Source organism: Chiloscyllium punctatum, chromosome 20, assembly GCF_047496795.1.
Source record: "Chiloscyllium punctatum isolate Juve2018m chromosome 20, sChiPun1.3, whole genome shotgun sequence".
Taxonomy (NCBI): domain Eukaryota; kingdom Metazoa; phylum Chordata; class Chondrichthyes; order Orectolobiformes; family Hemiscylliidae; genus Chiloscyllium; species Chiloscyllium punctatum.
The window spans coordinates 32,093,727-32,117,575 of record NC_092758.1 but is presented as its reverse complement, the minus strand read 5'-3'; the positions used below and the strand labels follow the sequence as shown (position 1 = coordinate 32,117,575).

The 23,849-nt window shown below is 37.3% G+C and overlaps 1 protein-coding gene across 15 annotated transcripts in view; it reads right to left on the bottom strand.

The window, feature by feature from the left end:
• Positions 1–389: 389 nt before the first annotated feature.
• LOC140492006 (rap guanine nucleotide exchange factor 6-like) overlaps positions 390–23,849 on the bottom strand; it is a 391,645-nt gene continuing 368,185 nt past the window's right edge. For 12 of the 15 annotated variants that reach the window (XM_072590596.1, XM_072590599.1, XM_072590597.1 and 9 more), the window contains 5 exons: positions 21,746–21,898; positions 13,769–13,994; positions 8,394–8,950; positions 6,022–6,354; positions 390–3,028 (listed from right to left, as the gene is read on the bottom strand). In XM_072590596.1, coding sequence (XP_072446697.1) covers positions 3,003–3,028; positions 6,022–6,354; positions 8,394–8,950; positions 13,769–13,994; positions 21,746–21,898 — 1,295 coding nt within the window. In that variant the 3' untranslated portion in view covers positions 390–3,002. Of the gene's footprint in view, positions 3,029–6,021; positions 6,355–8,393; positions 8,951–13,768; positions 13,995–18,864; positions 18,979–21,745; positions 21,899–23,849 lie in introns of all 15 variants that reach the window. The other 3 variants (XM_072590612.1, XM_072590598.1, XM_072590607.1) reach the window with 3 other exon arrangements.

Below are 23,849 nucleotides of genomic sequence, written 5' to 3'. Positions count from 1 at the left end.
TGTTTCACAGTCAAATATCCTGCATTATAGCCTTTCAAAAGCAAGACTGAGAGAGGCCATTGGAATAGGATATGGATGTGTCACGGACTGTAGAAAGCTGTTCTAAAAATGGAGTGAAGGCAAATTGATGTGCTAAAGTAGAAAGGTATTTCCTGTTAGCTGTGACTTGGGAGTACTTGATGGTTATGATCAGCAATTGAAATAGGAAATTGTTCCACTTGCTTTTAGCATTAACCTGATTTTCATATTTGCATTAAGTGAAGATTTTATAAAATTTTCTTTCACAATATTGCTAATGGAGTGAAACATGGGGAATCATGAAACTGAGGTTCCAACATACACTCATTGACTTTTTTTAAAAAAAGTGCTATTAAAAAAGACAATGGTCATACATGACTGTCATTTATTGGTTTACAACTTCATTTCAATGGAATCTGAAGAAATAAGCATTACATTTTATAACATTTGTTCAACAAAAATATAACAAATATGTACAATCACTGATAAAAGTACGAAAAAAGCATACAGACAACCAACTGTCTTTCTAAAAGACATAAGTTACAAGTAGTATCAAAAGTATGAGAAAAAAAATTTGTTGATTACATACTTTACAATGTCTCATTTTGTGAATGGGCATGTGCAGAATATTTCTCTAATACCTGTATGCTTATAATGATTGTGCAGCTTATTCAATACGCCTAACGCCTGATTGGATAATACATAGTCCATGAAGTGCACTCCAGTTTTTTTTTAATATTTATATATATATATATATATGTATATCAAAAATAAAGCCCAAAATACCATTAACAAATGACTTTTTGAAAAAAGCAAACAATCACCTAAGCTTGAAGAGTTTTAAATTAGACTTAAATAAAGTACAGCAAAGATTTGCTACTATGAATACTACACAATCTTGTTGAACAAACTGATCAATATGATCAGCTAAATTTCCAAACAGTCACAGATTAGGACAAGCAGACGTTGGCCACACTGTAATCTGAATATAAAGAAAACTAATCAGGATATAGTTTTATCTTTTTATATCTCCATCTATTTACAATTCAGAGGCAGGAACTCTATTAGTCCTTTAAGGAGGAAGTTTCTGGCAATCATAATACTGTACTTGCTTTAATTTACTACTTGGTTTCAAAAACCTTGCTGCCCCTACTTTTAAATAAAGGCACAAGGTACTGTTCCCAAAAATCCTGACCATAACTGATGGCCAAACACAGTCTGGGAGACAAATTAATTCTGGCAAAAATAATTAAGTATAATAACTTGAACTTGCTCACCTTGTAAACTTTTCTCACCAAATAAGGTGTGAAGTCAATGCCACAGTGAAATGATTTTGTTTAGAAACAGCAAATGATCTCATTACACTACTAGTCATGAGCCAATGTAAGAGATTTCTTGTGATGAAAATAAACTTTTTCCAGTTACATATATGATCATATACAAATAACTAGACCATTTAACAAGTAATTAAAGCTAGTTTTTGTATGCCTGATAGCTGTGATGCTAGGACAATTTTTTCTCTATTCACTTAGTGCAAAGAATGAATTTGCGGGGTTAAAAATTAATGAGTTAAATGTACACTCAGCAATTGAAAGAATTTCCTGAAAGACTAAGCAAATACTGATATATTTTAAAGAGCTTGTTAAGCAAATGTACAACACAAACATTTTCAACAATTGGCAAATCTAAAGCATAACTCGTGATAGTGAACTGAGGTACCACTGATTTGATGCATTTCCTCACAAGCCACTTCTGTAGTATAAGTTGGCCATCTTCATCTGTCCTTGGTTTAATGAAAAACATGTGCTTGATCCAGAAAGACCCCTGTCATGTGAGTATGCACAGCATCTGAGAAGCATATGCATGAATTTATGCCACTTGATGTTGTTTTCTGCTCCTCTACTGCACAGGCACTTGGAGCAATAAGAATAATTAACAAATGGGGCTGGTTTATACATTGAGGGTGGACTCCTTGCATCTTGCCAAAAAAATGTTGTATGTGACTCCATCTCTAGCTGGCCAAGCCATCTCACTTTAAATTTTCTACCAGGTGCTGTGGCCACTGCCAGTACTGCATCTTAACGCAGGGAAAGGCGTTCAGTGTTCATTGATGGACTTGGACTTTCAGGTAAGTCGTAACTTCATGTTGGCTGGCCTCGGAGCAGTACAGCAGGAAGTACTGGAAGCATGTTGGATAGGATAGGGTGGGGCAATGGTAGATAAAATGATGAAAAATTTGTGGGGGCCTCCAATTTGCCATTGGTGACCTTGAAAGAGAGGCACAGCCTCCTTTCACTGGCCAGCAGCCCACAGAGACAAAGGTACACATTTGGGCAGGCCTCTCTTGTCAGCCATCAAATCAGAGGAGAATTGTTCATAAAATCATTGAAAGGTGAAATGATTGGTCTACATCACACGCTTGCATGTGCCCCTTAAAATCCAGGCCAATACAGTATTAAAACAGAGGGGTCAATGAAGCTTTCATTTAAATTGAATAGGGACTAACAATCTGAATCACATTCAGGAGAAATGTTATATACTATTTGTGGTGCAATTCATAATTCAAAACAATATATGATCTGCAGCTGTCAACCCAAAACAGTCTAGTCATTTGTATAGTATGTTTACATTCCAATTATGCATAAGCAATAAAGTACAATACAATTCATTAATTAAAACAATCTTGCAGCCTAACATCTAATACTTCCAAGATTAAAAACAATTTGGCAAGTTTAAATTGACCAAGTATTATTCTTCAGATAGAGTGCTGCTTTACAAGCCTGGAAAACTGAAGAACATTTGGTTTAAAAACTACTCAAAGACAAAATGGTCAGATTCTCCTGGTCTTGCCACATGCAGCACATCACACATTGAAGATGTACTTTAAGGCAGAAAGAATGAAAAATAAGCAGCTGCCTGCATTCTGAAAAAGAAAAAGTATACAGTCTTTAGCAGTCCTGTGTTCCATGTCATGGTTCCAAGAGTCAAACTGCAGAAACTTGCTCATCTCCTGTAAAATGAAAGAAATGTTATTAGTTCACATTCATGATAAAATTGTATTATTAATTTCAATCTCTTTTACCAAGACTAAATAAAAAATGTGAATGATTTCTAGTTAAAGAAACAGGATAATAAGCACAAAATAATTTTAAAGGGACAATTTTACACATACAGATAAACATTACCACATTCAGTAATAAAACAGCCATTTGAATTGTTTTGAATGATGAAAATCAAATCAGTAAAGTCTCTAAGCTTAATTTTTTTTGATCAATTTAAGTTCGAGACAACTGCAAGAGAGGAGGTGGAGGATAAATTAAGGCAAACAGTGACATCACAGCAAAGTCAAAGGTTCATTGGTTTGTGAGTAACTGCCATTAGGAACTGTGCGCATGGATATTAAAAAAAAAGCCATCATGGACTTGTGATGCAGTGGTAGTGTCCCTACTTCTGAGCTGGAAGATCCAAGCTCAAGTTCCATCTGTTCCAGAGGTGTGTCATTATATTACTGAATGGAGATATTTGTTTGTTAAGCTCTTAACTACCTACAATTATTATTAATTGTATTTCCTTAATTAATATTTGTAAAAATTGCTGGCAGTACTAAACTGACTGGGAGTTCTATTAATTAAAATTTTTAATGAATAATAAAGACGGGGAGCAAGAATAGCAGGGAAAGAATAGTCAATACTGTGAGCTCTCTAACAGTAACTCCAATGTAGCACAAAGTAAACAAGAATAAATATTGGGAACTTGTGACAAAAGGACAGCAATAATCATAGGTGATCTTAATCTACATATAAACTGGAAAAATCAGATTGGCAATAGGATAAGCAGCATGTTTTGAAGCCACCTAGAAAGCAGGTTATATCAGACTTGTTATAGTGCAATGTGGCAGGACCTAGTTAAATGACTGTACTGGAAGGCACTTAAGTATCTAAAGTAATAAAGTAAAGCAATCAAACTTAAGGGAAAAGCATATCATTGCACATGATATCATGGCAGGTCCGATGATTGGACTGAATATCAAGTATGGCAGAAAATGCCAAAAAAAGTTCCTTGAAAAAATAATTCAGATTATGAGGAAAAATAAAATAGTGTTGCCACATATCTTAAAAGGAAAGGAGTACATAAAGTGAGCAGTGGTCATCCAGAGTGTGAGGATACAGAGTTACTAGTAGACAAAAAGGAAATGGCAGATGAAATGAACAAACATTTTACTTCTGTATTCACAATAGAGCATACAAAATAACAAAATAAAACTCAATATTAACTGCAAATCAAAGGTTCAAAGAAGGGAAGCACTTGGTAAAACACTGTGCAAACTGATGGAGGTACTGTAAGAAAGATCCTTATGGATTTCATTCTAGCATCTTAAGGAGGTAGAAAAGGAAGCGTAGATGTATTGATGTTAATTTTCCAAAATTCTCTAAATTCTGGTAAAAAGTTTAATCAAACTGGAAAATAGCTAATACAACCTCTCTGTTCAAGAGCAGCTAAAGGCAGAAAAGCAGGAACTACAGAATATTTAGCTTGACATCTATTTTGGAAAAGGCGTAACAATCAGTCATTATGAAGGTTGCAGCTGGATACTTTTGGAAAATGAAATCATGTTTAACCAAGTTATGTGAGCTCTTTGATGAGAAGGATTCCATTGACGTACTGAACGTGGATTTCTATCAGACATTTGACCAACTTCCACAAAGGTTATTGTGCAATTTGGAAAAATGTAAACCAGATAGATTTTAGATTATTAGACTTTTGTTCCAGACTTGTGCTGCATTGAAATATCATCAATCTGTAACAGTGGAATTCTCCACTGCTTCTCCATATAAAGGGATCAAAGGGTTTAAAAGACCAAATGATAATTGTGATATAATTCTTGTAGAATAAATAAAGTGAATAATTTGTAGTTGATTAGCAGAAAACTGTTGATCCAATTTATAAAAATGAATAATTATTCCTTGGATTGCAAAATAAGGGTAGAGAACTTTGCACTTCAGGCCACTGAATTACTACATATTACTGAAAATTACAGAAAAACAAATCACCACAGAGTATGAACATTGTAACAATGAAAGAGTAATTAGGTTTTGAATGTGAAAGAGATGTTTAAAGAAGTTAAAATGGAAAATGTGCATTAGATAGAAAACTGAAAAATATTACTGATAGGCCTAAAACTACTTCAATTTAGTTTGGGCTGGGCTTCCATTGTGAGGAGTTACATAATCTATGAAATGAGATAGGTCCTCTAGGTAATTATGCTCATAGCTCTCACATCCAACATTAACAGAAGATCAGCTATTTTGTAAATTATTAGTGACTGAAAGGCCATAAATTGTGCTGGTAGCAGGATTAATAGAAGTTTCAACAACATAATTGATAATATACTCTATATTCACAATTTTAAAAAAGTGATTAGTTATATTTGTTTTTTGATAAAACCATAGACATAAATAAAATACTGTATAGAACAATATATTGAGGATCAATGCCTCAGAGTGACAAGGCACAGGCATGATCTGACAGTGCGCTGATTCCTTGATCTTAGTTGCTTTGTTACAGGAAGAAGTCGAGCCTAGCTAGACATTTCTACACAAAGTAAAAAAAAATTCCACAGGAGCTCGGTCGTTTGGGATCTTGCTGAAATCCTTCAGGCAACTTGATTATGTTGGATTTGATAGAACGCTTTAAATAGATCAGTCAAAAACAATCACTGCATTCATACTCAATAGATGTGACATTGAGTAGACAAAAGAAAAAAAGAAAAAAGTTGGCATTTATCCCAAAAGTACAGACAAGCATCTACTACAAAGCCAGTTTAAAGGATTTTGCTCATTATAGCTAAATTTCATATGCTTATTCTACATTGTAACACATGGTGTTCTACAAAAGTGATTCCAGCTATGACACAGAATAACTGATGAATACCAATTACAAATTTAACTAATTGCTCGAGGTTACTTATTTTGCTCCTAAGGATTCTAAAGATGGACAACCTACCATCATCTTCGTTATCTTGAAGATCCTGATGGTTAAGCTGTACTAGTCGGTTGGGGTCAGAGATTTTGTGCCAGTGAGGTAGGCCCAGAGCTTTCGACTGGTTGCTTGATGTTGGTTGGTTAGCAATGGGAACCGAGAGCAGTCTAGTTGGATCACATGTCTGTGTTATCATTCGTGACCTCTGCAATGCCACATTATAGTCCGGAGGTTTTAAGCGTGGATAATGATGTCCTCCTTCCTTAACATCTGCTATTGGAATTCCCACGTATCCCGGAGGAGTGGGTGGTGGCTCTCTATACCTACCATCCCTTTGTGCTGCAGTAACACAATACACTAGCATAAGAGATAATCATTGTTACATTAATGAGATTCACGAAAGAAAAAATGTCAATGAGTTTAAAAATTTTGAAGATATGAAATGTTAGGATGTCAAAATATACAAAATAATTTCTCAACTGAAACAAAGTAACATCAGCAGCAGTGAAATCTATTCGAAAGTGCTGGCATTATCAGAGTCACAAAATGTGATAAAACTATCATATCCTTATGCAAAAATACTACAGCTACTGGACATCTGAATTAAAAACAATAAAATCGAAAATACTAAGCAGGTGTGACACCATCTGTGGAGAGAGAAAAAGACAATATTTCAGATGGACAATCTTTCTGATGAAAAGTCAACTGTTTCTCTCTCCAAGATGCTGCCAGACCCACTAATGGTTTCCAGTTTATTCTGCTTTTATACAGCATATCTCGATATTTTGTTTACAATACTTCCAATTTTACAGCTTAGGAGGCTGTCATTTGGTTCACTATATATGTATTAACTTTTTGAAGAAACTTTACAATCTAAATTTCTCCAAACTTTTCCTTTCCAAAGATCCAAATTTCTTTTCAAAGTTGTTACTGAATCTGTTATTGTAACCATTCAGGTAATGCACGTATCACAACTTGCTGCAAAAACATTTCATCTCATTTATCTTCTTTCAATTTTGCCAATTAATTTTAATCCCTATCCTCTGGTTATTGATCCATATTCAGTGAAAATAATTTACCTTCATCTACTCAATCAAAATCCCTCAATTTTTGTACCTGTGTTAATTCTCCCCTTTGTGTACTCGGCTCTGAATAGAGCAACCCTACTTCATTAATCTCTCTACATAATTGAGGAACTCCATCTTTGATATAATTCTGGAATGTCACCTCTGCACCCTTGCCTTGACCTTGATGACCTTCAAAAAGGTGTGGTGCTTTGTACCAGATAAATTGCATTAGGTGAGGCCTAACCAGTGACTTGCATAAGGTTAGCATAATTTCCTTGTTGCATTCTGTGCCTTTGCTTATAAAACTAAGATCCCATATAATTATCTGACTATTTTATTAATTAGTCCTCCATCTTCAACAGATATTCATAAAGCCTCAGAAAAACAAGCTTTAGTTTGTAATGCCTCTCCATGATAATAATGTAATCAGTAATACCTCAGCATAGTTATAAATGAGATCAAAGTGAAACCAAGACTGTTGCTACATTGAATACACAACGCCATCAATGTCCAGTCTTACAAACACCTTCAGTGTTTATCTCTAATACAAAACCTCCACTGTATTCCAGACATTCTTTAGGTTCCTTTGCCCTAATGGACTTTATACAGCACTTCAATGGTTGGGTTGACAAAAAATGTCTTCACAGAGTATCTTGAATACATTTTAGCTCATTACTACCACATACCACTGACCCGTGCACCCCAAAACTTCAATATTTTATTAGATTTTTTCAGTAATTTAATAATTTCAAGTCAAATAAAACCTTTAGTATAGTAATCACCTAATAACTGGGCTGCACGGCGGCTCAGTGGTTAGCACTGTTGCCTCACAGTGCCAGGGATCCGGGTTTGATTCCCTGCCTTGGGCGACTATCTGTGTGCAGTTTATACATTCTCCCATGTCTGCATGGGTTTCTTTCGGGTACTCCGGTTTCCTCCCACAATCCAAATATGTGCAGGTTATAGTTATGCAGGAATTGGTCATGCTAAATTGGTCATCCTATAATGTTGAGGAATGTGTAGGTTAGGCCCATTAATCTGGGGTAAATGTAGAGCAGTAGGGAAATGGGTCTTGGTGGGTTATTCTTTTGGGTGGGGGGGGGGGGGGGGGGGGGCGGGGGGAAGTGGTCAGTGTGGACTTTTTGGGCTAGTGGGCCCATTTCCACACAGTTGGGATTGTGTGATTCTATGAATTAAGAATATACAAAATATCTCACAATCTATCTCACTAGGATAACATTAAATTCTGTACCTGTTAGAGTAATTTCTTAAATGAATTATGTTAAAATACATTATAAACATGAAATAATTGCATGCAGTTTCTCTTACCAATAAGACCCTTTTCTGTGCTTGAAGTAACAGCTTTGTAAGAGGGGTCAGTGTTTGACTTAGAGTTTGAAACATTTGCATTGCGCCCAGATGCTTCAACTGTAGTCTCGTGCAAGTCTATTCGTTTTGCAGTCCCACAATCCATTTCAAACTTGTCCAAATGAGAATTTGTTGAAGGTGTCCAGCTTTCCCTGGAATGAACACATTCAATGGTGTCTTTAGACTGAATCGGACAAGTATTTTTAGTCAGGTCTCCAGAGTTTAAGTGACAGCCTGTGGTCCAAGATTGTGTCAATTCAATTTCTGCAATTGGTCCATCTAAAGTATGAGTATATTTAGATGCATTTAGTAGGTCCCAACTTTTCTGATTTTGGATTGTCTGGAAGCTGTCATGGGAGATGCTGGAGCAGGAAGTCCAGCTTCCACGGCCACTGTCCGCTGCATCAATTGAGATGTGATCATTGTGTTCGCGGGCCAACTCTTCATTACTTGAAGATGTAACTGCTGAATCCATAACCAGGCACCCTCGCTTTTCAGTACTTAAAATTACAGAAGAACTGAAGGGGAAAACAAATGTGTCACTATTATTTAGCCTATGGTTAACCATCCGTTAGCTGTGTTGGTGATTAACTTGCTATAGTTAAAACCCAAGTGTTCTCTGAAACCTTTCAGAATAAGTAGCTTTTCTCTTGTTTAATCAATATTTTAAGGTGGGGGGGGGGGGAAGAGGGGAACAGAAATTAGCTTTGATGTCAGTGAAATGGTTTACGATAAGTATTTTGCAAATGATCATTGATGAACGCATTGATGTAAAATTACACTGATGGATTCATCAAGATTATTTTATGTGCTTGATACATTAAATGCTGGTCAGATATTGCAGACAATGCTGGATATGTGAATTTATTTACACGTATAAATGAATGATAATGCAAGAGTATCAAGTAGATCCATCTTTTACTTGACTTGATTCAGAAGGGACTGTGCCGAATCCATTATCTGGTCTCTTCCTTACACTAAAGATACTCATTCTAAGCCTAATCTCAACGCCACTTTTATAGCATTGTAACATTTTGTTACTTGGAAGTCTGTTATATTTTAAATCCATTTTGAACTTTAATAAGTACCGAAGAGCGAGTTCTAAGAGGTGCACTCTAAAATCAGTGTAATTTATACATGTGTTAAAGAGTAAGGATGAAATAATCACAATTTGATCTTCCAGAAAATCCGCATAGATGTCAATTGTGATCTTGAATGTCCATGACTTAAGATTATTACATAAGACCTTTTCCAAAAGTGTATTCAAATATGGGTGAATGAGACTAATGATTCGATATCCAAACCATTTTTAACACTAATGTAGACAATGCAAATGATAAGCAAAATAAACTTCATGATACCAACCCAAAATATAAGTTGTTTATCATGTGCACAGCTATAGTGTAATATAATTCCGTAACAGCTTTATATCTATGCAAAATCCAGTTTTTTCTTAAAGTTTTTTTTTAAAAAAATGAACAACTGTGGAGTGAGAGAATGGTAATTTCATGTGTTTTGAAATAAGCAATTATGAAAACAAAACAACATTTTAAAAAGTTCTTATTCTGAATGTAGGATACAGATTGGGAATGGATGAATTTGAAAAAAAACTCTTGAGCCAACTCTTTAAATACAGCTCAACGGAGACACCAAAACCACAATTAAAGTATTCTGTATACAAAATATCAATAGGACAGAAATGCATTACACAAGCAGAAAACTGAAGATTCTGATTACGTCGTAAAACACAAAAATGAAATATGGGCAGCTACCATTTTCTCCAGGCTCTAAACCCTAAACTGGTCTAGCCACATTTGTTGGCATTTGGCACCTATCCCTCTAAACCTTTCCTATTTATGTACCCATCAGATGCTTTTTAAGTAACTTAACCCAACTCCACCGCTCCTCTGTGTGAGAAAAAGTTGACCCTCAGGTCCTTTTTAAAAGGGCTCTCCTCTCACCTTAAACACAAGCAGAAAACTGAAGATTCTGATTACGTCGTAAAACACAAAAATGAAATATGGGCAGCTACCATTTTCTCCAGGCTCAAAGAAACAATTATGGATAGCAAGTCTCAGCTATTTTGTGTAATGCCTTTTACACTTGGATCACTCACTGCACATGAATTAGCTACAGGAATAAGCCATTTGACTCCTCTGAAGTGTCATTCTGGACTCAAAAATGTTAACAGTTTCTCTGTCCATAGATGCTGCCAGACCGCTGAGTGTCTCCAGCATTCTCGGTCTACCTCCTCAAGCCTGCTCTATCATTAGGTAACATCCTTTTAAGCTTCTATACCCTTTGATTCCCTGGTCACAATCATAGAGCTGTACAGCATGGAAACAAACCCTTCAGTCCAACTCGCCAATGCCGACCATATACCCTAAACTGGTCTAGCCACATTTGTTGGCATTTGGCACCTATCCCTCTAAACCTTTCCTATTTATGTACCCATCAGATGCTTTTTAAGTAACTTAACCCAACTCCACCGCTCCTCTGTGTGAGAAAAAGTTGACCCTCAGGTCCTTTTTAAAAGGGCTCTCCTCTCACCTTAAACACAAGCAGAAAACTGAAGATTCTGATTACGTCGTAAAACACAAAAATGAAATATGGGCAGCTACCATTTTCTCCAGGCTCAAAGAAACAATTATGGATAGCAAGTCTCAGCTATTTTGTGTAATGCCTTTTACACTTGGATCACTCACTGCACATGAATTAGCTACAGGAATAAGCCATTTGACTCCTCTGAAGTGTCATTCTGGACTCAAAAATGTTAACAGTTTCTCTGTCCATAGATGCTGCCAGACCGCTGAGTGTCTCCAGCATTCTCGGTCTACCTCCTCAAGCCTGCTCTATCATTAGGTAACATCCTTTTAAGCTTCTATACCCTTTGATTCCCTGGTCACAATCATAGAGCTGTACAGCATGGAAACAAACCCTTCAGTCCAACTCGCCAATGCCGACCATATACCCTAAACTGGTCTAGCCACATTTGTTGGCATTTGGCACCTATCCCTCTAAACCTTTCCTATTTATGTACCCATCAGATGCTTTTTAAGTAACTTAACCCAACTCCACCGCTCCTCTGTGTGAGAAAAAGTTGACCCTCAGGTCCTTTTTAAAGGGTTCTCCTCTCACCTTAAACCTATGCCCTCTAGTTTTGAACTCCTCTACTTTGGGAAAAAGAACTTGATTATTTATCCCATCTGTGGCCTTCATGAGTTTATCAACCTCCATATGTTCATTCCTCAGTCTCTGACGCTCACAGGAAAAAAGCCTCACCCTAATCAGCATCTCCCTATAGTTCAAACCTTCCAATCCTGGCAACATCCTTCTAAATCTTTTCTGAACCTTTCAAGTTTAACAACAAGTTCTGATATTAGGGAGACCAGAAATGAATGCAGTAATCCAGAAGTGGCCTCACCAATATCCTGGACAGCCACAACATGACATCTCAACTCTTAGACTCAATGTACTGACCAATGATGCCAAGCGTTCCAACCATCTTCTTCATTACCCTGTCTACCGGTGACTCCACTTTCAAGGAACTATTCACCTGTATCTCTAGGTGCTTTTGTTCCGCAACACTCCTCAGGGCTCAGCCATTAACTGTATAAGTCCTGCCCTGATTTGCCTTAACAAAATGCAATGCCTCACATTTACCTAAATCTGCTATTCCTCAGCCCATTGTCCCATCTGATCAAGGTCCCGTTGTACTCTGAAATAACCTTCTTTGCCCACAACACCTCCAATTTTGGTGTCATCTGCAAACTTACTAGTCATCCCTCCTACATTCACATCCAAATCATTGATATAAATGACGAAAAGCAGTGGACCCAGGACCCCTCCTTGTGGCAGACCTGGTCACAGGTCTGCGACCCGAAAAATGATCCTTCACCACCATCCTCTGTCTTCTACCTTCCAGCCAATTTTGTATTGAACTGGCTAGTTCCCTCTGGATTCCACATGATCTAACTTTGCCAACCAGCGAACCATGCAGAACCTTGTTGAACGCCTTGCTGATGTTACATACACGTCTAGCACTCTGCCTTCATCAATCTTCTTTGTCACTCCTTCAAAAAAAACTTGATCAAGCTAGTGGGACACTAGTTCACATACACAAAGCCACATTGACTATCCCTCATCAGTCCTGACCTTTCCAAATGCATGAAATCCTGTCCCTCAGCATCACCTCCAACAACTTATCCAACACTAATGTAAGGCTCACTGGTCTATAGTTCCCTGGCTTTTCTTTACCACCTTTCTTAAATAACAATCAAGAATCTATCCAACTTGGTCTTTAAAAAAATTCAATGACCTACTCTCTACTACTTTCTGGACAAGAGAATTCCCATATACACAAAACCTTCACAGAGAGAAAAAAAAAAGATTCTTCTAATCTCTTTCTTTAAATTGTACCACCTAGGTCTAGTCTCTCCCTCATGGGGAAATATCCTTTTGCCATCTAACCTGGTTAAATCCCCTCAGAATCTTATGTACTTCAATACATCTCATCATTCAAGATGCCAAGGAATACAGGCCCAACCTGTCCATCCTTTCCTCAAAACAACTCAGGAATCAATCGAGTGAACTGTCTCCAAATTGTTTTTAAATGTAGTTTTTTTTCCCCAAGGCAGTAGACAATTCATTACAGTAGGAATGACCTCTACCTGAATTTCCTACATTGTCGTAACTTTCAACTTATAGCATTTATTGTCACAGTGCATTGTGTAATGGCACAAAGTAAGATGGAATTTTGCAAAATGCTAGCAATCCTATCTGGGATATTACCAAGTAGATAATGTAAATAAATTCCCATAAGTTTCAAAAAATATAACATGTTATAAAAATACAAGTAGGAGAACAGGAGGTAGAAATTACAAAACAAACCAGATTAAAACCCAACATAAAATGTTTTGAAAGGATCTACATTATTACAAATAATCCAGTTATAGTTTCTTACAATAGCGGCAAAAACGGAAAAAGTGAAAACAAGCAATTGCAAACCAAGTTTAAGATTTAAGTATTTAGTTTAGTATTATGGTTGCAAGATGGAATGGCTATTAACTTTTGCTAACACAAGTAGTAGAAACTACTTTCTCAAGTAACAAGAGTTACTGAGGCATTTTTCTTCTTAAATATTTGAACAAATAGCGCAGTCCTACATTATGAAAGCTTGTTTTCTGTCCACATCTGGTCCACTGAAAGCTTTGGTTTACTATTTGGCACTATTTCCATTAAAATTGAATAAGTAATGTGCAGAATATTAAGTAAATCTCTCACTTCACAAAGCATATAGTAAATTGGGTCTTTCTGTTCAATGAGCACCATCTTACCTTGTATTAGGTTGTACAGATCTGGCCGCTGGATGCACATTTCTCCCCCCAGTTGCTTCCACGGTATCTGGGACACTGAGAGATGGTGGCAAACATCTCTCATCCTGTATAGCTGCACACATGGAGTCACCAGAACAATTGCTGACAATGCTGGATCGCGATGAAATTTCACTGTGACTCGAGTCCGAGAAATTGTCAATTCTTGTAATAGGAGCCAGAGCAAAAGCTGAACATAAAATACAAGTTTAGTCTCATGCAGTAGCACTGCAGGTTTGTTTTGAAATTATGACAATTTTTGAAGAGTGCAAATGTATATTGTAGCATTTACACTCAGGAAAGACGAGGCTATTATAGATATATGTGAAATTATTCGCACAGTTCTCATCACCTGCCTGCAATAACTGGTGAAATTCAGACAAACTTTCATATTGATAGGGCAGGCTTTCCAAGATAATGGGTAGATTGTTGGAATTTTAGGCAGGAAACCTAGAAAGTCCACCATTCCCTGCATGCTATGGAATTTTGAATCCAAATAGTGCACCTATACAATAGAATCCCTACCTAAAAATTGGTTATTTTGATGTGTTTGGTTTTCAGTTAGGTGAGAATGCTGTGAAGAGGCTATGGGTGGAGGTAGTGTTATTGCTAGTTAGTGAATGTGGGTGGGAGAAAGTGATTTGATTGATCCTTGACTGGGTTGGGAAAATGGGTGGGGAGGGTCCATGGATATTTAGATTAGATTAGATTCCCTACAGTGTGGAAACAAGCCCTTCAGCCCAATATGTCCACACCGAACCTCCGAAGAGTAATCCACCCAGACCCATTTCCCTCTGACTAATGCACCTAACATTATGGGCAATTTAGCATGGCCAATTCACCTGACCTGCATATCTTTGGACTGTGGGAGGAAACCGGAGCACCCGGAGAAAACCCACGTAGACACAGGGAGAATGTGCAAACTCCACACAAACAGACAGTCACCCGAGGCTGGAACTGAACCTGGGAGGCTGGTACTGTGAGGCAGCAGTACTGCCCCCAATTTGCATTTGGCCAATGCAAAAAGACAGCAAACTCTGTGGGACAGGGGAGACATTTCTGCTCCTCCTGCCTTGGAGTCAATGCCACTGACATTTCCCCAAAGTAATATTCATCTCCTTGAGATGTTGGGTATTGAGAAGACTAGGGAGCTTTGCCAGTCAAGGCTAGGCCCATGGTGAGGCGGGGGGGGGGGGGGGGGGGGGGGGGGAGGAGAAGAGAGCGAGCAGAGGTGCGCCTCATACGAAAGACAATACTATGGAAACTGCAAATCTGAAAAAACAAACAGAAAATGTTGGAAATATTCAAGTCAGGCAACATCTGTAGGGACAGAAATGAAGTAAACATTTCAGGTCAATGAGTTTTCATTATTTCCATATTTTTTTCTGAAGAAAGATTATTGACCCAAAACATTAACTCCATTTCACTCTGAACAGTTATAGACTGATTTGTTGAGTATTTCCAAAATTTCCCATTTTTATTTCAGATATTCAGCCCTCTGTGGTTTACTGTCTTTGAATGTATAAAAGCTGAACTAAATTTCAGTCAGCATCTCTTATCATTTAAGTATAAACAGATGTTGTCTAATGTCAGTTAACGACATTAACATGTGAATTATAGATGAGAAAGTGGCAGCAAAAATAAAACTAGTATCACCAGAATAGAACAAACATGTAATATCTCATTTTGCATAACTTTCACTGGGAAAACAGTTAAAATCCACTCTTAAATGAGCTGAAGCTAACACACAAAACTAACTGGAGAACTGGTCAGTTTTAAGTACAAAATATAGCACTTGTGATATTTCTTTTACAACGAAAATATGCATTTAGTCACTTGTTCCCAGCAAATATGTTTTAGAAATGTGAAAGTATCACATATGTACTGCAAACCAACATGGATTTAACATTCAAGAATGGAACTTTGGTATTTAGTCTACTTAGTATACATTCTGAACCGGAAATGTAGATTTTAATTTGCATTTTAAATGTGTACAAGAGGAAAAATGTTTTTCGAAATTAAATATGGTTTGGAAAAATGATTTACATTTTTACTGTACATTGCATTAATAACCAGTAACAAAATAAATCTTTACAAAAAGTCTGTCAGTTGGAAAACATTTCTCTAGTTTAACGTATCTTTCATTAGAATTTGTCAGGAAAAAAGTGCATCAGCTATTGTATTCTCCCAAATATGTGGAACAACAATTTATTAAGAATCATTGTTTTATGCATCTTTGATACTTGCAATGGAAACTATTATCAGTACAAGTTTTTAACCAATCTAACTGCTACATCCATATTATCAACTTCGGCAATTGACAATTGGCAACTGGCAACAAATAAATATTCTTAATTGTGAACAGTATCTTAACAGGGATGGTGGAATATTCAATAGCTAGCACAGTGCCTTTGCGTTTCCAACTGGAATAATATTAGCTTCTAAAAGTCTATTATCCATTCTAATTACTTGGTACCAGCACTGGCCACCACAACTCCTCACAAGCTGCTCACTTATAATTATCTCGAAATAACCTTTTTGGACATGTTGTGCCACACTGTGTTGGCACTTGAACTAGGTTCCTCCAGTCTGGAGATAGGCACATTCCTACTGTGCCACAAGACCCCTTCCAATTTCAACCTCTTCCTATTTGCGTTCTTGATCATGGACAAGACAATCCAAAAGACAGGGCAATACGGATCACAGCTGATAAGACTGTTGCAATCTCTGTACTTCCTTGTTAAGGAAAGGAATCTTGAAATTAAGTATGTCCAAGTCAGAAAGATAATCCATTTAAAACATTATAAAGTTGGACCTGTCCATCTCTTTCAATTCAGCATCAATGATATGTGTGTTCTTCACACATCCATTAACTGATATTTTCTGTGAACCTACACTCTACAAGAACTTGCACAAGGTTCTTCTAAAATCATTCAGGGGACAGTGGGGTCAGGGCTGGGGGCTGGTCTTTCAACTAGCAAAGATAACATTCCTTACATTTGTCCTGCCTGAGTTACTAACATCCAAAATTAAAGGTGAAAAAAATGGTAACTTAGAAATTTCAGCTGGTGACTATTTTTAGTATAGATATTTTTCTTCTGTTTGAAAATGTCAGATTCAAGAAGGAGTATTAAGCAGCACATTCAGGTTTATACATTCCTTTCATATCACTGTATAATACTAAATATTAAAATTTACAATAGAACAATTTTAATAGATATTGTAATTAAGACAGACCTATTGGCTGATGTCTAAAAAGAATATTCAGTAACCAATGACTGAGATATTGAATTAGTCCCAATTTATGCCCTAGGCTAGAGTACAACAGAACAGTAGTGGTCATGTGAAGAACATAGCAATCAGATGTCATCCCGAATGTAGACAATACGTTTCTGAGAGTCTAGAATTCTCTTAAAATGAAACCTTCAGGTTTTTCAGTTAGACAACATATTTGAATGTGTTGGGCAAATGCTTGTCAATGAAACATTAGCTTAAAAACATAACCAAACTCAACTATCAGGGAGAGTAATAAATTAAAACACAATAATTCTATTATTATTAAACTAAACACCGCTACATGTGGGCAACTAACAAATAAATGTGGCTGACACAAAATATCGATGTGTTGGTGTGAAACAGGAATAAAAGAACAAGAAGAATTTCAATTTCTGGTTGTTAACCAGTGATTTTGCTGAAAAGTCCAAAAGGAACCGTGTAAGAACACCAGGCATTAAAAGGGATGTGCAGTGTTGGAACACTACAAATTATTCCACTAATGCTTATTGTTTATGCTTAAACACAGAAATGACGATTGAATGAAGCACCTAAAGGTTGCTGGCAATGCATTTTAAAAGTGAGAAGAAAGGAAAGAAAGGTAAGTGGAAGAAGGAAAAATTGCTGTTTTCTGGATAGTCCTGAATTCCATGAAATGACTCCTGTTGAATTTTCACTATCCTCCAAGCAGCTGTCTGTTTTTATTAGGATGCAGTTTCACTGGCACTTATTTCATCTAAGTAAGCTTCTAATGAACTAATAGCTACGTAACTCAACAGACAAGTTTAGGAAAACAAGTTACCAAATCAAAAGCTCACACAAAGACAATGTACATGTGAAAATCTATTTCCTGAACCATCAGAGTTCTAAAGTTGCTGTATAGCAAAATCTCACTGGTTTATAAGTTTAGTAAACAAAACACCAATTTATGTTTGGAACAGTTAAAATCTGTTGTATTAGAGTAGCATTGATAACTGCAAAATAATGGCAAAATATGGGTTTGCACCCATGATCCCTTAAAGCAGTGCAGTTTCAATTTCAACCACTGCCATCTTAAAGTGTCAAATTGAAAAAAGGACCTTTTCCACAGGGATGGAAAATATGGAGAAATAATTACCCCAGGTCCTTTCAGGCATGCTTCCAAGCCTCCAGCTTAAGATCAGTGGAGACCTGGAAATAGGTCACTTGCTCTTCCTGTAGGCTGGAATGATGCATGAAAACAGGATAGCAGTGACTTCTCAGTACAGCTAACACAATGAGTTGTATTTCACTGTCTTCATATTCTAAATCTTGCTCCAGCTTTGAATCAGTTTTATGGAAGTCAATTTCATCTGATGCTATGCGTAAAGTATCTCGCTTAGGCAATCACTTTCTTTTAGATTTATTATCTGACAAACTATTGTAATAAAGAAGTTTGAGAAACAATCATATAGTTTTTCTTCTCTTGTTTCTCATCATTTTAGGGTATAACCATTCAAAAGGTCGGTTGCTGGAGGTGACGCTTGTGTTGGTGCTGCCACGTTGATCTGTTCCTACAGCTGGCACACCACTTCCACCTGAAACACCTGCCATATTTCCTGCAGTTCCTTCTGTCTCCTTTCTGTCCGCTGAAACCTGTCTGTCTCTGGAAGAACTTCTTTCTCGGAACCTTCTGAAGGGTGACCTCATTCGCTTTCTACTTTTTGGCTCCTTTTCTCTTTCATCTCTAGGGCCTATGACCTCGTCCATGCCTGCGCGGCCTGTCAAGCCTGTGATTTGGCGTATTTTCTTTTGCAAATAGACACCACCTATGCCATATGTCTGTGCTGCATTGCTCTTGTGCCTGACCTCACTAGTAAGGGAAGAAGAGCAGCTGGATACATTTGATGGACTTGAATCCTGTGACCACAACGGCCCACTGCCTGATAGAAACAACGAGGAAAGAACAGAATTAATCCAGCAAGAAAATTACCTGACATTTTGGGATCATTTTCCTTTCTTTTGGCACACACTGACAAACTGAAAGTGAGGTGTCCCTTGATCAAGAATAAACTTCTTGTCCACACTTGGACATCCAAATGTAACTATGTAAAGCTTGTTAATGTTGCTTTGCTATCCTTTGTCAACTCTATTGAATCGGAGTTCAAATGAGGTAGATTTAGGCATCAAGTAAAAGGTCCTTATTTTTGGTCTCACCGATTTTCTACTACTCTTTTAGAAGTATTACCATGTTGCTAGTTTATAGCTTCTTAGCCATCAGCACAATTGGTACAATAAACTTTAGCTTTTATTCATAAATGAACCTTGGTATTGAGTATTAAAAGGTCAACTGCAGCAAGGAATATCATACGTAAACAAAATAGCCCTGTACATTAATTTCCAATTGGAATAATAGAATTCTCAGACCAAATGGAGTAACCCTGCTATACTTCTAGTTGGTATCAGCTAATTTTGGAAAGACGTGGAGCATTATTGAGAAAAGATATTTTGTCGAGGCCTTTTGTCGTGCACCCATCAGGCCAATTTTCAAGAATATGAATTCAAGGGGGAAAAGCAACATTTATATTGCATGAGAGAAGAGTGCTCATTGGTTGGCAAGTGCACTCTGAAGCACCAATTGTCAGGGCATTGTTCTCAAATGAACCAGCAAATGGCTGACTCCAATTTTGTTTAATTGAAACAGGTGTAGTGCACGTACATGTTCTTTCTTTTTGCAAGGGATAGGGACCTACATATTTACATATGTAGCTTTCCGTATGTACTGGAATGCCACACTGCAGGCCCGAATGTCAGTCACAGATCGTTGTCAACGGAATACACTGCATGCCCAGAATTATCCTGGATAATCCTGAGTGTGAAAAGAATTATGGTGATGACCAATTTAAGATCAGCAGTCAGGGTCCAAGTGTTGTGTATTTGCATGTACTGCTACATATTAACACAAAGGGCAGACAGAAAGAACATGTATACATATTGCACCTGTTTCAATATAAGAAAATAGGAGATAACCACTCATTGGTCCATTTCTCAGGGCACTGCCCTGACAGTCAACCTGCCTGGTTTAAATTTTAAGCAAGGTGTGGCAGTTATTTGTCAATCATCATTAGCTGATTCATTTTCACAATGCTTCTGCCAATCTGAGTTAGCTTTCCAACTGTCACTACTTCCGCTCATGTCGTATAAATGTGGGTTTCCTCTTAAATCGATGTTCTTGCATTTTGACCTTACAAATTCAAGTTGATAACCTTGACAAAATGATTTTTTTTTAAACCAAATGATGATGCCTAAAGATCAAACTTTGAGTCTAAAGACATGCTGACCTGTACAGTTCCACTACACTCTAGATAAATCTGCTGAGTAAGCTAGGTTAAAACTCTTGGGTTTTTCAAAACACAAACTTGGGGTTCAGACTTTGATGATTACTGCACAATTTTTTTCATTCACTGAAGCCACAAAAAGGAAAATGGGATCCCAGTTTTCACAGAATAAAACTAGCTATTCAAAAATTAGCTTTAGTTACTCAGAAATCCCTTGAACAAATCCTTTTTTTGAATTAAAATCATTAACCTATCAAAGTAATTTTATTGCACATTATATAGAGGAAACCATCAACTTATTGTTGTGCAAGCTAAACTTGCTCAAAAAGTCACCTATATCCTCATTCTTCTATTTTAAGTAGAAAATGTTATTATTACTGTTACTGAATAAAAGAATAGCCATCAGATTTGAAATTAAACTTCATATAGAGTATGTATGAAGGAACATTGCCCATCATACGTTTAGTAAGCCAGGTCTTACTGTAAAAGTAACATGCTCATTGAAGTCCAATTTGCAAATTGGCAGAAATGTTTGGTTAACTTAAGCTACCCTGTCATTCACTTTGCATATGTGGTATCGCCTTGTTAGCAAACCATCCTTCTAAAAAAACTTACAGGTCAAATGTACAGTTAAAGTGCAAATCCTAACTTTATGAATTTGAGAAAATAACAGTCCCAAATTTTTAACTATATGATAATTGTTAATACAATGCCAATTAAATTTTTGGCCAGAAGTGAGTTGTTAAAACTCCTTCCTTCTGGTGATTCAGCGTTTTAGGTGATTTTAAAGTTGACATTTTGTTTCTCTTCTGAGCTAATATTTATTTTCCTTTTGCAACTATTTGCACCTGATTTGACTTTAATTCATCCTGCCTTTTAGTCATTCCTGTATGTTTCCCAATCCTTGAATCTAATTTGGGTTTGAAATACAGAGAGCTTGTCCCACTTGATAGTGACACTGCAGAAGCCCCATCATGTTGTCAGCTCCCACTTCAAGCTTGAGATGACTTGAGATGCCTTTCCCCAGTAAACTTCTCCTGAATAGGATGTTTAAACTAATGCCTTGGCAGATCTCTCTGGCACTGTCATGCATTAAAACACTTATGGTATTAGCAATGGAACTGAAATATTTATTGTAGAATAAATACGGGACTTGTCTTTCTAATGTCTGCATCGTTGTAAGAAAGAAAGAAAGAATCATTAATAAAAATTTGCCATATACTTTTACCTTAAGATTTGTTTCTGCAGGAATTAAGCACAATGTTTCAATATTAATACTGTGTTTTGATTATTTTCTTTAAGAATAGGATTGAGAGTAAGTGTTCATTTGTAAAATTTGCAGTTCAAATGATGTTTCATGGTTAAAGATTACCTTTGCGGGGAGAGCTCTGAGGAGATACAGGAGGAGAAGAAAGTTGAGATGATGTTGTTGATACTGTATCTTCAGTGTTCTTCTTGCTTCTGTCTGCTTGCACTTCCTCAGACACAACTAGAGACTTCTTTGAGGACTGAGGAGAATTAGTGCCTGTGGAAACATAAATTAGCTTGCTTTTCTAATTTCAGATATCAAAATTCCCTTTCCTGCTGATAGTAATTCATCCAGGGATACAAGCTTAATGATAATGGAATCTAATAACTCATCTAAATATTATCAGACCCTAAGACACAGGGGCAGAAGTAGTCCATTTGGCCTTTCGAGTCTGCTAATCCTCAACACCACTTTACTATTGTATTCCCTTACCTTTGGATTGAAATTAAAAATCACTTCTATCTCATCCTTGGATATACTCATTAATCCAGACACAATAGTCTTCCTGGTTAAGGATGCAACACATTCGGTATATTCGGAGAGAAAAAATTTCCTCATCTCTGCCTTAAATGGGCAACCCATTCCTCTGAGATTATACTCTGTAACCTAAAGTCTCCCACAAGGGGAAACAATCTCACCACATTTATCCTGTAAATTCTCCTATGAATCTTGAATGTTTTCAATAAGATCACCTCTCATTCTTCTAAATTCCAACAAGCAAAGGCCCAATTTACTCAATCTCTCCTTATAAGACAACCCCTTCATACCTGGGATCAACTTACTGAACCTTTTCTGAACTGCCTCCAATGCCAGTATATTTTTCCTATGAGAAGAGGATCAAAACTGTTCACAGTACTTTACATATGGTTTAACTCAAAACTTTCTCAGTCTTAGCAAGACTTTCCACCATTATAGAACAAAGAACAAAGAAAATTTACAGCCCAGGAACAGGCCCTTTGGCCCTCCAATCCTGAGCCGATCCTGTCGGTCAATTGCTAAGCATTTGTATCCTTCTGCTCCCCTCCTGCATCTTAAATGAATCTACTGTGTCTGCCCCTACCACCTGTTGGCAGCGCGTTCCAAATGTCCACCACCCCCTGTGTGAAGTACTTGTCATGTGTATCCTCCTTAAAACTTTCCACCTCTCACCTTGAGAGCATGACCTCTCGTTATTGAATCCTTCACCCTGGGAAAAAGCTTGTCTCTATCCGCCCTGTCTATACCCTTCATAATTTTATAAACCTCAATCAGGTCCCCCCTCAATCTCCTTTTTCCTAGTGAAAATAAACCTAACCTACTCAACCTCTCTTCATAGCTAGCACCTTCCATACCAGGCAACATCCTTGTAAACCTTCTTTGCACCCTCTCCAAAGCGTCCACGTCCTTTTGGTAATGTGGCGACCAGAACTGTACACAGTATTCTAAATGCGGCCGAACCAATGACTTGTACAATTTTAACATGACTTGCCAGCTCTTATACTCAATACTCCGTCCAATGAAGGCAAGCATACTATATGCCTTCTTGACCACTCTATCCACCTGTGCAGCAACCTTAGGGTACAATGGACCTGCACTCCCAGATCTCACTGCCCTTCAACTTTTCCCGAAGCTCTTCCATTCATTGTATAATTCGCTCTAGAATTAGCCTTGCCTAAATGCATCACCTCACATTTGTCTGGATTGAAAGCCATCTGCCACTTTTCCGCCCAACTCTCCAGTCTATCTATATCCTCCAGTATTCTCTGACAGTCCCTTATGCTTTCTGCTACTCCACCAATCTTTGTGACATCTGCAAACTTGCTGATCATACCAACGGTGCCCTCATTCTAGATATTACAAACAACAGTAGCCCCAATACTGATCCCTGTGGAACACCACTGGTCACCTTTCTCCATTTCCAGAAACTCCCTTCAACTCTGTCTCCTGTTGCTCAACCAGATCTTTATCCACCTAGCTAGAACACCCTGCACAACATTTGACTTCACTTTCTCCATTAGTCTACAATGGGGAACCTTATCAAACGCCTTACTAAAGTCCATGTATATGACATCAACAGCCCTTCCTTCATCTAACAACATGGTCACTTCCTCGATGAACTCTAAGTTGTTAAGGCACAATTTCCCCCGCACAAAACCATGTTGCCTATCACTGATAATCTCATTCTTTG